Source organism: Brachionichthys hirsutus, chromosome 11, assembly GCF_040956055.1.
Source record: "Brachionichthys hirsutus isolate HB-005 chromosome 11, CSIRO-AGI_Bhir_v1, whole genome shotgun sequence".
In the NCBI taxonomy this organism is placed as follows: Eukaryota; Metazoa; Chordata; class Actinopteri; order Lophiiformes; family Brachionichthyidae; genus Brachionichthys; species Brachionichthys hirsutus.
The window spans coordinates 7,962,299-7,977,346 of record NC_090907.1 but is presented as its reverse complement, the minus strand read 5'-3'; the positions used below and the strand labels follow the sequence as shown (position 1 = coordinate 7,977,346).

Sequence of the window (15,048 nt, the reverse complement as noted above, 5' to 3'; positions counted from 1 at the left end):
CTGAAGCCAACTCGCTGCGAGACAGAAGTCCAACATTCACAAAGTGTCGTCTCATGGTTTGGAACATTTGAGTCAGTACTTGCATCTGTTTTCACTGAGAAGGTCATGTTGTGTTATGTAATCATATTAAGTGAACATCAGTCTAACAGAATAGCTATATATAAATATATAAGATCACATGTTTCATGAATAATTCATGTTTCACTTTTTGGCTTTTTTAAAGTTCAGCATGTAAAAGTCAAATAAAAGGTCTTACCTGTGCAGACCTGGATAATTCCGAACACAAAGACAAATCCAATGGAAGTTGGAGACATAGTTCAGCGTCTCTTTTATAAAAACTCTTCCCCTGTAATCCCAGTTATAAAAAAAAAAAAAGGCAATTCAGGTATCTACTCCATGTCAAACTGCAGAACAGACTCTTCATATCCAGAGTAAGAGAATTAAACGCATAGATTGTTGTCTGTAAATCAGAAAAAGTAAAAATATTCTAATAGTCTGTGAGCATTTTTGTCAAGATTTGCATGAGAAGTGCTCAGAAGATGAAAAAAACTAAAAAACTAAAAAGCTTCAAATCTCAACACATGTTCCGTTTTAATAGGCTTGTCCTTCCGAACTGAATGATGCGTTCACACTGAGAGTATCTGAGCGTGGAGGTGCGACAGCGCTATCCTGCCATTCAATTCATCCCTTTGCTGCCGTGAGCTCAGACCAGTTGGGAGATCTCATTCAAATTATTGAATTGCTCTGCGCGAAGAGAGATAAATAATAAATCCGCTGTGAATGAAAGTTGACTTTAAAAAAAAAAGGTAGATCGCTGGAGTCCACGCTGAAAGGCTTTATTCCCGTCGTCACATTATTTCAGTCTAGATTTGAATCTGTCACTTGAGATCGGAAACTTTGCGAGTAAGTCCTGTCCTCCCTCATCCACCAGATCCAGACGCGCGATCAGCGCAACTTTTCCATCACTTTTTTTTTCTCTCGTCTGTGCGCCGCCTCAACTCCGACCGGTCCTCGTGCAAAGCGCAAAGCCCGAACCTCAGGCGTGAGGAGGGAAAGACGGGTTCATATTCACAGCATTTCATTCAAGGGAAGCGGAATGCCCCGTGAAGTGCTGTGCGCCTTTCTACCCCCTCCATAGAGCCGCCAGTTTCACAGAGAAGAAATTTAACCTCTTCCCGCCTGGATCCCAGCGCAGTTACGCAGCGCACGTTGGGAGGCAATCCCCCAGGATTGTGGAGAAACAGGAGAAACTAACAATATACAATGAACAAAGAAGTATTTCATTATTTCTGTGGGTCAAGAGCAAAAGAAAACTGCGTACAGATATACTGGTCAGGGCGCATTTTTAGAACCAAATAGTTATTTAGAGCTGATTCTTCATTTCTCCAGGAAATGTTTTATTTTTTACTTGATTAACGTCTAAACCTTATCACTTCACAAGCAGGCCGTTATCTTCAGCATAACCGTTATACGTGGGCTAATAAAACATGTGGTATAAATATAAAGCCAAATTAATCATCAGACGGCAAACACGCATCAGTGCGCGATGATTACGCATTTAAAATCCGATCTAACAATAAGTGGCAGCTCGCTCATGTAACAAATGTTTCTTTTTTCTAAAGTATGTGCTTCTTTTCTGATGTCAGTAAACCTGATTTATCTGGAAGTTGGATACTGGAATCAAGATAGGACTCAGCAATTGTCTTTACGATCCTGGAAGCATCGTTTGTGTTGAATTTAGTCAACATTAAAACTCCAATGTAGGAGATACAGGGACGACTATAAAGAACTGCTGGAAGACTTCCACAGTTCAGACGAGCTCAGCTCAGGACGTCACTGTGGACATTTCTAACCAAACAGCGCCCTCCAGTGGAAGCTGTCTGAACTAACCAAGGCTGGAGCGAGTCCAGTGACTCGTGGATTTAAAAGCGCAAAGGCAATTGAGTGTATCAGTTAGTTTTTCAAACTAAATAAAACAATTATATTTAATTCATACTGATGTACTTTCATCAAATATGGAACAAGTAATACAACAAAAAAATAATATATTGCGTGTTGGAGAGGCAGCACCCCCCCCCCCCCTAAAAAAGGATGCAGGCTGGATTGAAAAGTTGATCAGGCGGGATGGAGCTGGAATCGATGGTGACAGTTGCAGAGAAGAGAACTTTGGCCAAACTGCTGGCCATCATGGACGATGCCAGCCACCCTCTGCAGCCTGTCATCAGCAACCAAAGGAGCCGGTTCAGTGGAAGGCTGCTCCTCCCCACATGCAAAACCAACAGACTCAGAGACTCCTTTGTCCCACGTGCAGTAAGACTGTCCAACTACAGTCTTACTGCACTGGGGGGGTAGAGTACAGAGCATGGGGAGGGATAGACAGACAGAGACACTCGACCTCTCCTTCGTTCTCATGTTCCACATTTCACATTTTACTGCCCTGCATCTGAAAAGTAGATGTTCAGCTGGAAACCACCGAGTAGTAAAAATGCATCGAGCCACCAGCGGGGAATGGTGGAATCAATTATCAACAAAGTCCTCACTTAGACTCACCAAGGAATGGGAAGGCTAACAGTTCCAAGAAGACATGAGCATTTAGAATTATAACGTAGGTCAGCAAAGAAATAAAAGCAAAACGGAATGGAATGATCTAAGAGCAGTAAAAGACACTCAATTGAATGTCTCAATGGTTTCTTGTTCTACGCACAAATGATGAAGACTGGGGCTCCATAAACAGAGAGCCTGTCTACCCTCTTTCTACTCAGTTCAAACCTTAATCAAACCAGCAAGGCTAGGAAAAAAAAAATATGCATAGGGCTGTGACGACAGCTGAGATCCCAGAGCGTGTACAACTCTACAGCCAGGAATATGCAACATACTAAAGGCCAAATAAATCCACAGACTCATCACTCCAAGGCTTTAATGCTTTAACGACGATGCTTTCAAGAAACTGGCAGTCAAAGGCTTGATGAAAAATAACTTTTTGGGTGACACTTAATACTCCAACACACCAATTGTATTACTTACTGTGAAAGACCGTGTTACATTTGTGAGGTCTGTTGTGGGATTTCCTTAAAGCCTGGTGGTTTTGGTGAAGTCCAAAGTTATTAGTCAGTGGTTTGCACCAGCGAGACTTCTGTGAACCGGAGACGCGATGGGCCGCCTGTGGACCCTTGTGGTCTTTAGGAACTCCCAGCATGACCAGCATTGCAAACAGCACCACCAACAAGCACACAATTTGCATGGCGACGTATGTGGACAACACAAGACCAGGAAATCTGCATTACATGGACTTCTGTGGCTGCAGGCAGATGCTCCTCAAAAAGTGGCAAACAATAAAAACCTCAATCCAAAAATCATCTTGAAAACGATAAAAAAGTTCAACAAACTGCAAACAGCACATTCCCCACAGAGACTCCATCATGCTGCTACACTTGAGATCTGCCAAATACACAAACCCCTGCAGCACTGGCCAAAGCAGTCTCCTAAATCCTGTGACAGTGACCCCCCCCCCCCCCCCCCCCAAAGAGTATAATGGGATCTTAATGAGGGCAACGCTATATAATGTGCCTGGTGAATTTCACTCCCCTCACCATCTAATCGCTCAATAGAGGAACTGTCTCTCATTGCCCCTTCCTCTTTATACTCCGATAATTCTCTTTTTAATATTCAAAAGGAGTGTGTGTTCCGTCTTTCCTTGTGATATTTCTATGCATGCAGCAGCACGCGGGGGGGGGCGGGGGGTGGGGGGGGTCATGTAGACCTCATGCTGGGTCCCTTTTCACTGGTGTTGGACTCCTCACAAAACCTGGGCCCCCTCAGCATAGAGATGATGGAGTGACATACAGGCAGGCGAAGGAGCCCACGCTCCCCTTCCCCTCGCCGAGGCTATTTATGTGCTTTAATTCTGCTCTCACCAGCACACCCAACGCAATTGCATTGAAACAAACCTTTTTCTCCCTTCAAAAAGATGCTCCCCGTTGAGAAGCAAACAAAAAAACTCTTTCTCAATAGACACAAAAGTAGGAATACATTTCTGTCCTCAGAGTTTCACTCTCTGGAGGCTGAGATTTCAGCTTCTGAATATGTTAAGAAGCAAACAGTTTGCGAAGCTGCAGCTTGAGTCACCTTTGGCAGAATGTGGCAGTCGGGTACAGCAAGAGCTGCCTCCACAGGAAGTAGTTGAATTGTGACTATCGTTTACTCGTCTCACATTTACTACAGGCATCGCGTCATTCCAGGCTAGTCCTTGAGGAGTCATACTTCCAATTTATATAAAAAATTAAATTAAAATTAAAAAAGACAACTATTTATGCTTGTGGTCTTTGTGGGGTGGCAATGGGCAGCACGTCTCCAAGGTGCAGGTGATAACAAAAGTACTTATCTCTTCAAGCATGTGTTTAATCTAAAACCAAAGAGTAGCACATAAACTTCATCCCTAACAGAGGAGCGAGAGCAATCCTACATTTCCCTTCAACACTATCGCGAGGTTCGCACAAAGCTCCAGCTCAAATGGCCCTTCTATTCCCAATGGTCTCAGTAGTGATGATTTCATGAGCTTCTTCATTGACACAATCAAATCTATTAGGGGCGACATTCATTTGTCATCATGTGCAATCCCTGAACGAAGGAATTGGAAAGATGACTGTTATTGATAGTTATTCCCGCCGCCGAGACGGATGTTATGCAATCACCGGCATCTGTTTGACTGTCCGTCTGTTAGCAAGATAACTTAAAAAGTTCTGGATGGATCTTGATGGAATGTTCAGGAAATATTGGGAATGGTACCAGGAAGAGATGAGAACATGTTGGTGATGATCCAGAAAAGATCCTGGATTATGGACTAGTTTGACATTTTCTGCAACATTGCAGTCAAGAGAGCTTCAAAATGTGTCCCTCAATATCTCGGTTGATTATTTAGGAGGTTTATGGAATTTGACACAGTCATGAAGGGTGGGGGCCTCTATCTTACCACTATACGTCACTGTAGAAGGATGCCGAGGATGGAACTGCAAGGGAACAAGGACTAGAGGTCGACCCAGGAGGAGATGGACGTAGTGAGGAAGAACATGAGAGTGGCTGGTGTTGGGGAGGACGATGCAAAGGACAGTGGAAATTATTGATTTGGTGTAGCGACACCTCACGGGACAAGCCGAAAGTACAGTAGTAGTATTATAGTCAATCCATCCAATAGCTATGCTGTCATAAGCCTAGACTGCTGCAGTAGCTTCATCATCAGATTCCTCTCTCTATGTAACTGACTCGTTCTCTCTCTGTCTCTCTTTCTCCAACCAACAAGATAGACGGCTGCCTACTACGAGTCTTCTGCTCAAGGTTTCTGCCTGTTAAATGAAAGTTATTTATTTCCTCTGCTCATGTTGAACGAGTTGGGTTCTATGAGACAAGTTTTTCCCTGCCTGCCCTGTCTGGAAAATGCCTTGAGATAACTGTTATGATTTGGCACCATGTAAATAACGCTGCTCCAGATTACTGCTAAACCATTATCTTATTGCAATCAAAAGAATGAATGAAACAGTCAGGAGGGCAATGTCTTCTGACAGACAGAGCAAACCTCTTACCATTTTATTCTCCTGAACAGTCCTGAAGTGGAATAAAAGGATGACAAAAAGCTTTGTCTGGAGGCATCTAAACATATGGAATTTTATTTACCCGACTGAGCCAACAATTCTCCAACCTCATGTAGCACAGGGAAGTCTCCAATTTTAAAGCTCTCTGCTAGAAGTAGTTGTAGCATGAGGGATTTGTGTGGTCTCTGCAGGATGTGTAACATTAAAGGTCCCATATTATACCCTTTTTCCACAAGTTAATGCAGTTCCCAGACACTTGTAAGAAATATCTGTGACAGTCTTTGGTCAAAATAGCAAACAGATGCTGCAGGACAGCGTCCCTCCTTTCAGTCTCAAAGAGCTCGGTCAGAAAAGCCTCTGAAAACGAAATTGCATGCACATCCTGTGCACGCTTTCGTACTGTGACATCACAGTAAGCTAGATTTCTCCAGAAGCGTTTCTACAAGGATTGGCTGGATGGTTTATCTAGCTGTTTTTGGGTTGATAATGACCCGAACCCACCAAACTAGTCATGTAGAAACATAGGAAAAGTGAGCTTTTCATAATATGTCCCCTTTAAACGGCGGCTGCTTCTTCAGGCAGTAGCCTCGAGAAGTCCCCCTGCTCTGTCATGGCGCTTCTGAGAATGAGATGATTTTTCAATGCCATGACAGATGGTTGACAAGGGACCAACAGGGACTCATAGGAAGTGGTCGGCAGGGAGACAAGATGTAAGGACAGATGACCTGAACTCCGGAGGAAGTTAGATCATACTGTTGTTACTGTTTCACTGCTAAAGGAGGCTACAAATCATTTCTGATTGGCTGCTGAGGGAGCAGTGAAGCCGTGAGAGCTCAAATCATGCCACAGCCAAAAGTGCAAGCCCCTGCCATCAAGAGAAATCTGTTTGGACTTGAACATGTGAATAGCGGGTAATTAATGTGGAACAAAGTGGAATATGCACATAATCACATAGTATTTGGATGTTTGCCAAAGACTTGAACAGAGTTAAATTCAAGCCACTGTAGGCCAGTCAGACAAAAGGGACCACATTTAGGCTTTGACACACATCAGCAGTGACTGAAAGTGAAGAACCAAGTGTAGTCTTGTCATAGTTCTGGAACGTCTACAACAGAATTTTCAAAGATTGTCAGGTGTCCCCCCCCCCCCCCCCCCCCCTACTGCAGAATGTGCTCTGGTTCTTCATAACTACAGAACAGCCCAAGAATGTATAATTCTGGGCTCCATTCCAGAATAAATACAGTTAACCCACTAAAATGACCCATAGATACAAGAAATACATTCTTTCCCTGAATAAGATGAAAACTCTCTCTTGTCACTACAACATCTAGAGTTTGCCAGCCAGCGGAAAGCAGCACAGAGAATTCAAAGATGCAAAGCAGAGTGTGACAACGCATAAATAGAGGAGTGAGCACATTCTTCTTCTCACTATAGCTTTTCTGTTGAGTTTTCAAACAGGAGTAAAAAAAAAAAAAAAAAAGACAAAGGTCCATTGAAAGAAAATGATTGAGAACTAAACAAATCTGTTTCTGTTCATGAACCCCCGCCCCCACATGCATGTCACTGTTGCAAGAAATGTGAGGAGAGGTTGGGGGGTAGACGCTGAGGAGCAAGAAAAAAATGAGGAGCTTCACAGGATGCCGCAATGAGGTTTGGAGAACAAAGCAGGATGAGGCGATAAACAGGCAGTAGCTTTTCCGCTTGCTTGCTTCCACTGAATCTCTCTTTCTCCGTGTCTTTTAATGGGCCTCACATTAGCATCTGTTTAGCGTCATCGTCGACAAGGTCTACGGAGACTGATTAAAATAGCCCAGCTATCCAATAACAGCTTGGCAGCAACATCAAAAATACAGTCAGGAACCGGAATATTTGCAGGAGCAGACATTCAGAAGGTTTGCGTGAAAGTTCTGTAATTCTGTTGATAATGCTGATTATTAGTACTGGTTCCATGTCCTCGTATTCCATATGAAAAGATCAAAAGTCTAATATTATGTATAAGTACTCACCATGGATATCACTATGCAGCACTTTGGTGCTTACGTATCCAATCTATATTTCCATAAGTAAGACCAACCTCTCCTTGAAAAAGAGGTTTTTAATCTCAATGGGATTTTCCTGGTTAAATAAAATAAATACAATATAAAAGGGGTTGAGTGAGTATAGCTTCTCACTCCAGCTATCATAGAACTGCACGAAGGCAGAGACGAGAAGCGGCATTGTTTTTCTTACATCATTTACTTAATTGATTTAGAGACAGAGCGCTCTAATAACTGACAGTGAGACTCTGGGTGACGGAGCCAAGTGATGCCTTTGTTCTCATCACTGCTGGACCTCAGCCAATCACATGGAAGTGAGAAAAGAATGGATCTCGACCCAGTGTAGAGCAACACTCTGAACACACGTAAGGTGGACACACAAAAAGTAACTTATCAGTCGTATTGCTTCAAGACATAGGAATCAAGCGCATCATAAAAGATTCACGATTCAAGATTCAATATAAAATAAAATATCTGTAAGCTGCAGCTGTTGAGGATTTAAAAGCATTACTTTTCAGTCAAATGTGTTCTCAGCACCGTGATGAAAATGACCCTCACAGATGACACGAGTCATCATTCATCAGTCAATCAACGTATTAAACCAAAGAGGAGGGCATAGTCACAGTTGAGTTCAGTTCATCCGCATTCTTGAAATATTCAGAGAGAAACACACATCGACTGCAGCCCAGTCGACAATTAGTCTCACGCTTTAGATAGCATTGGCTGTTAAGCATGAAAAGTAAATGTCCAATTTCAATGGGAAACTTTAAGAGGTTATTATTTTCTATTCTATTTATCAGTTCTTAATTGCATTTCACTTGTGCCGACATCAAGTTTCAGTTCTTGTGGTGGCGACATGCAGCGTCTGTCGTTTTCACTTCACTGGTCGCGGGTACTTCAAGCCGGGCTTCACCATGGTGCACAATAGCAACTTGTTTCTTATGCTGAAAGATGAAAGCTAATATTATTAAATAATGTTTTAAAATATTTAAATACATTTTTCTTCTATGCAATTAGTGTCTCCCTTCAAAAGGAACTTGAAGCATTAAAGTCCAGATGATACCCAAACCTAGAGACAACATTTCGTTCTGCTACTGTGACCAAGTGAGTGTCCAGAGCAGAAAAGTATTTTAAATGGATTTCCTTGGTTGGATTAACATTCCTCCTTCAAATAATTTGGTTTTGTAACCTATATGTTTTCACTCATATCATTGAAATCAATCAAAGAAGAAATAACATCAATTATTTTTTTCAATATTCATGACAAACCTCAACTGCAAACCCAAACCGCAGAGTTGAGAACTGATGGGGCATTAATATTTCACCCAGAATCTTTCCAGAACTTCACTTAAAATATCATTCTGTAGTATTTATGGTTTTGTCTGTGCCTTAGAGCCAATAGCAGTGACTGATCCCTCTCTGAAGACTGTGAGCGGAGACGAATGCAAACACACCGCTCATTCTCAAAGCACCCCCCCCCCCCCTCCCTCCAATGAAAAAGCCTTCTTTCTCTCTCTTCGCCGGGTTCCATCAGCTGCCAAAACAAACTGGCGCTGTGATGGATGTTATAAATATGATCGATGGGATATCTGGTGCTGCTGACCTCACACTGTGCACCAGAGTCCAGGGAGCAGGTGCTGCTCGGATTTACAGCCCTCTCCCCGTTTCGCAATATTCTCCTCTCTTAGAAACAGACTCAGAGCCGTGCTGAGACGCAGCCACACCGCTGAGTCTCCACGGCCCCCTACAGCATCCACCGAGTCTGAAAAATAAGCCTAATATTGGCTCTGGCTGAACTTCAATTGCAGCATGACTATGCATGAATCATCGCAAGTCATAAAACCAGCAGCTATTCTGCTCATCGTCAAGCTGTCAGTTACCCGTCATCAGTGCTGGGAGCAGCCACATCTTTCTATAAGGTGCATGGAGAGCGATGCATTGGTCATGTTTGTCCTTATATCATTGAAACCTAAGTTGTGCGCTGTAAATAAATATCTACGTTCTAATTTGTTATTACAATTAAAAGCAATAACATTGTAGTGGGTGATTTAAAAAACAGCTCCAGTTTACAAGGGACATCCAGTAGTTTTAGTTTACTTATTACCAGCTAATTTGGGCTTGTTTGTCTGTATCTTTTTTCAGACTGCTTTTTAAAAAAAACACATTTATTATAAGTGTGGATGCGCTGGCTTGTTCCCAATCTCCTGCAGAGTTGTTCATCTATAAACCTAGGATTTATCCTCAGAGGAGAGTCACTTCCTTTTAACTCGTTCCTGTTCTGCAAGTACAAGAGCGACGTTAAAAGAAAATTAATGGATTTTATCACTTTTTTTTTTTTTTTTACAAGGTTTTAACAAGAAAGAGGAAGAAAGCGAACGGAACTTGGATTGGCCCAACTTGATTTACAAATCAAGCAGCAGGAAAATGACCGCTTGTCCTGTGATCTCACACTAGGGCCTCTCTCGCTCTACTCAAAAAAAAAAAAAAAGGATGCTGGCTAGCAGGATCTAATGCAAGTAATGCTTTTTATTGCTTTCCCTGTTAGCTCTTTCAAAGTAAACGCAAGATTTATGTTCAATTTTCAAGTGGTGTTACTGGCAAGTGTTGAAAGAGTCATAACTCAGAAGCATTTTTCCTTTGTATCACAATCATTCTTCTTTTATCCCTCGGGTCTAATGCCTGTTATAAAACACAGTGGATCTTAAAGAGGTCTCCTCCTCTTTCCCTCTGTGAGAACAGCCCAATATGTTAATATTTTTTCCTTGTGGGCGCTGTTCTCATCATCTGGGCCGGGGTATTGCAAAATTGATATCAGTGTTTACGCAACATTACAGTGTGTTGCATTTCTGGACTTTTTTTTTATCACTAGTGGTTACAGCAACATAACACAGATGCCAGAATCTGTTATCATGTGTTTGGACTTGTTAAAGTCAATGTTGTATTAACGTTATGAACTACCAGCACCTCTAAATTCATAGGACCCAAAGTATGTCCTTCCTCCTTTTCGAAATTTGACCCATTTGCAAGGAATCTCTCACCATTTCATTGAGAAATTGCACATTCCAGTGAACAGGCGCAGATTATTAGCACTTAGCAAAACCCTGTTCAATCACCTTCTCAATTATCACAAGGACACGAGGAACAGGAATCTGAATATTGTAATTTAATTCTCAAGCCCAATCGTTGTGCTTTCGCCCCCCCCCGGGCTAACTCCCATCTCAAATCTTACCCCCACTCCAGTACCTCTTGACCACATTACTGCTTTCTATCCTGAGAAGAATGTCTAATAGGCACGGTTCCTTAGGACATTGCTGCGCTCATCTGTGTGGATGAGGAGATGAAAAGAGATTGGATTGGGACCAAAACTCCCTGTCCTGGCCTCAGCAGCAGCGAGGCTATGCAGGACATGAGTCCATGGTTATAACTAATTATATGTAAATTCTTCCTTCACCTGTGGCCAGGGATCCGTCACTTTAGGCTCACTGGTAGGAAATGAGCGCCGCTGCTGTACTGATGTAATATGTGAGAGTGCACCGAGGTGCAGGCGCATGTGTGTGTGTGTGTGTGTGTGTGTGTGTGCAGCCCTCTCTTTGAGTCTTGTATCATGATTGCTATGGCATTAAGACTGATGAACATAGAGTGTCAAGGAGACGTGGTGCACTAATGCTGTGGTGGCTCTTGGGTAATATATGTGGGGGTGGAACTGTCAAGGAAATTGGTTTTCAGGGTTGGGACTCAAGGCCAGTGCAACAGCCCAGTAATGAGACGAAAGGCACACTGAGAGAAGAGCGCTTCATCTCTCTCATGGTAAAGCGGTCAGCGCTGTGGATCCATCCCACCAAACCTCAGCAGTATTAAGCTACCAGGCACCAATTCTGTTCTAACGGGAATTAAAATAATGTTTTTATTAAATAATCTTCAAAAGTATCTGATGCCACATGAATGAACAATAACTTGCACTAACGTGTCCTAAAAGATGAGACGTTCAACGCAACAATCCATTACTTATTGAACGTCTCAACGTAACGCAACCGCATTGATTTGTAATGGTATCTGTGGGATCTGTGGCAAAGCAAACAAAATCAAAGATATTTTTGAGATCCATCGTTGCATGATTTATCAGTTTATAAACTAGATTCTACTGGCTTTAGTCTTGTGTGTGTCTGTGTGTGTGCTAATTCTACACGACTGACCTCCATGAATGGAGACCTCTGCATTATACTTAATTAGTGCTCACGGTGGAACATCTGCTCATCCACTGGGGGCAACGGCATTAAGAGAAGAGTAAAACTGAATCCTCGGGTGAGTGGTTGTGAACGTACGGCGAGGTCTAATCCTTTCTCACGATTGATTTTAATAACCCGATAAAAGCAACTCTCTAAAGTCGGTGCTCTGATCTGTGACAAACGCAGAGGTAGCCGTCAATGAGGGAGGACGGCATGAGCGCTGATGAGCGGTCTAAAGTCGGGCGTGGCCTTTCATGTTGAGGCAGAAGAACACAAGGACTGTCTCCTCATGTGTGTGTCGGCCTGACATGCAGCGTCCAGCAACGTGTAACTGGGAGAGCTTTAATATGCCTCTTTAATCTACTGCCTCCACACAGGTCAGCCTCATTTATTATGAATGTGAAGTCCTTTGCAAAACTCTTTGATATCAGGAAACAATCTGCAGCTGGCTGAGAGTCGGTGCCTTTGGGGACCAATGAAAACACTTCTAATATATTGCAACCAGCAGGTCAGCATATGATTTGTTGTAGAAATTCACTGCAGGCTGTTTTAATACTGGGTTACTACATACAGGATGTAAGCATGTCATTTCTGGATACAGTGCCAGCTTTTTATAGTTTTATATGAAAGGAAAAATGATCAGGGGACAGCAGTAGTCACAGAGTTCCCCACTAAACTTGATTCATGTTTTATTCAGGGTTTAACAGCAGGATATGGTGGAAGGATGACAAGAACGTACCCCTCCTTCTTCCTCAAGGTCAGGAGGGAGATCAGATGAACATGAGCCAGCGTGTCAGAAATCAATGAACCAGTTTATGCTCGCAGAGATCACATGGCAAAGACAGAATTAAACATTATTAGGCATAAAAGTTCTCCCTGTCACAGTTGAAGACGTTCTCTGTTTCCACCTGAGCTCAACCTGGCAACCATTAAGATCATCCTCACATCCCATTGAGTCACATTGCCTGAAAACTGAGCCTTACTTTGCTCTAACGGAGGCAGAATGCGGTATTAGCGTGCATTAGTCTCATTTCCAATTCACTGACTGGGCCAGATCAATTTCCTTCATTTACAAGATCAGATGGGATTAAATGGCCAGATTACAGAATTACTCCTGTCACCGTTTGCCGGACAGATCTATCATCCTGAAGATGAACCCAAAAGCGGTGCGGCAGAGATGACGTGATTTTCCTCTTTAAATGTTTCATTCAAAGACACAACGTCTGATTAACTGGAATATTTGACTAAATGCTATTTTACAGTTTATTTTTATAGATTTCTGCAGTAATATTTAGTTGGGCTCAAACTTCAGATGTTTTGGCAGCACTAATAAAAGGTTCAGAATCATGTTGACGGTAATTTTATGGGTCTATTGGTTATCGTCTGAAACTAAAGCAAAATAAAAGGTTGAGCTGCCGACCCTCCACGCTCAGTGACAAACCTCAGTACGGGATTGCAGTTCATTTTAACTTCCTTTCTGCTGAAGCCGTGTGAGGTCCAGTAAATCACCTGGGGAAATAAGACTCTTCACTGCACAACACACTGAAAATATGTTCTACCCTTCCTCTGGGGGGGAAAGCGAACCAAAACACATCCACCATCACTAATTTTCTCCAGACTCAAATCCTTTATGCGTCCTTGTGTGCGTAAGCCAATCCTTCTGGAGAGGACAACATTTAATGCTCCTCATTTCCCCCGCGGAGCTCTGTGGTCTGGGGGAGATACCAGCTACATAAGCTGAAGCAAAATGTAGAACCCCTATGAGCAGTTAAAATGAAGATCGTGTGTGAACATAGATTTACCACAGAAACATGTGGAAAGCTTATTCATCCCATCCAAAGACTTTTTTTTTTTACTGTGAGGAAATTTATGTTGATTTAAAAAATGGGAACAACTGACTCACCCACATGCATTTTATGATCTTGTTGATGGGGATTACAGGTTTCCATATCTGGAAACACATGCTCCTCCTAAATGTATGACATACACTTTCGGTGTTTCTGTGCGAGATCCTTGATACAACAGACTCATTATCCCAAACCTTTTCCTTCATCTGGGAACGACTCAAAGTCTGCCAGTACTAACAAATGAATGCAAAGACACAGTACCTGTGTAGCCCAAAGAGTTGTCATCCTCCTGTTCCGTGGGGGGTCCAGGTGTTGCCCCTTCACCGGCTCCATCCCGAACGACTCCGGTCTCTGTCAATAGTAACACCACAGGGACTGAGAACCCAGATACATTCTGCCCACTTTCCCCATTCACGCTCCGAGGTCGCAGCCCTCTGCATCCTCCAAACATGCAGAGAGCGAACACACAAAGAAGGTCCGGATTGCATCCTTGTACAGCCCAGAGCCTAAACACCCACATCGCAGTGATGGGCTAACATCCACACCCACAATAATTACATGTATAGTCCAAGTGTGTCAGGAATAAGCAATTCAATCAATCGTTTGATAGATCTGAGAGTGATGTGCAGTCTTCTTCTCAGCAGGGTTGCTTTTCTTCTTCTTCTGTTGTCCTGTGTTGGGCCTGGCAATAAGTGTGGGTTCACCCCTCCCATGTCAATAGCTGTAAGTGGCTGCACTCAGAAGGGTGCATGTGGGCAGGATAGAAGAGGGAGGGTCAGGGCACACCCTGAATGATTGACAATACAACCTTGCATGCACACACACCGTGCGCGCAGTGTTGATGCAAATACAATGATCCGCCATTAACTGCAAATCATCTCCTTTTGATTCAGGCCTGTGTTTGTGCCAGCGTCTTCCTCGGGGGGTGACAGGTTGAGTGTGTGCGACAGGAGGCGTGTGGGCGGGACAGTGGGAGGAGGCGAATGAAAGAGTGCCCAAGAGGCCTGGGGTCTATTTGGCTTATTTGGGAGACAGGAGGCCAACTGTGCCCTTATGATGGCTCTGTGTGAATTAAATCAGATGCAGCCATACCAATTCTCTTTGTGCCCCTCTGACAAGGGGTTAATTTGGACTGGGTGTTTGGGGTGAGGGGGGTGAAAGGAATCTTAATCAAAGAGAACCCAACCCCTTTTGCTAATGGAGTGTCAAGCCTGTCGGAAATATCCGTTTCCTCAATGAGATGTGGCTTCACTCCTGATTAAATAGCAGACGGGAGAGTATTTTGGGCCACCAGAGTGTGAAGAAGAGGGCGGTCCATCATTTCACCCACCCCTCCCACCATTAGACAACGGAC

The 15,048-nt window shown here is 43.2% G+C and overlaps 1 protein-coding gene across 1 annotated transcript in view; it reads right to left on the bottom strand.

Annotated features, from left to right (window-relative positions):
- robo1 (roundabout, axon guidance receptor, homolog 1 (Drosophila)) overlaps positions 1-15,048 on the bottom strand; it is a 142,875-nt gene that overhangs the window by 117,224 nt on the left and 10,603 nt on the right. The window contains exon 2 of the mRNA XM_068745770.1: positions 13,956-14,045. Coding sequence (XP_068601871.1) covers positions 13,956-14,045 — 90 coding nt within the window. The remainder of the gene's footprint in view (positions 1-13,955; positions 14,046-15,048) is intronic.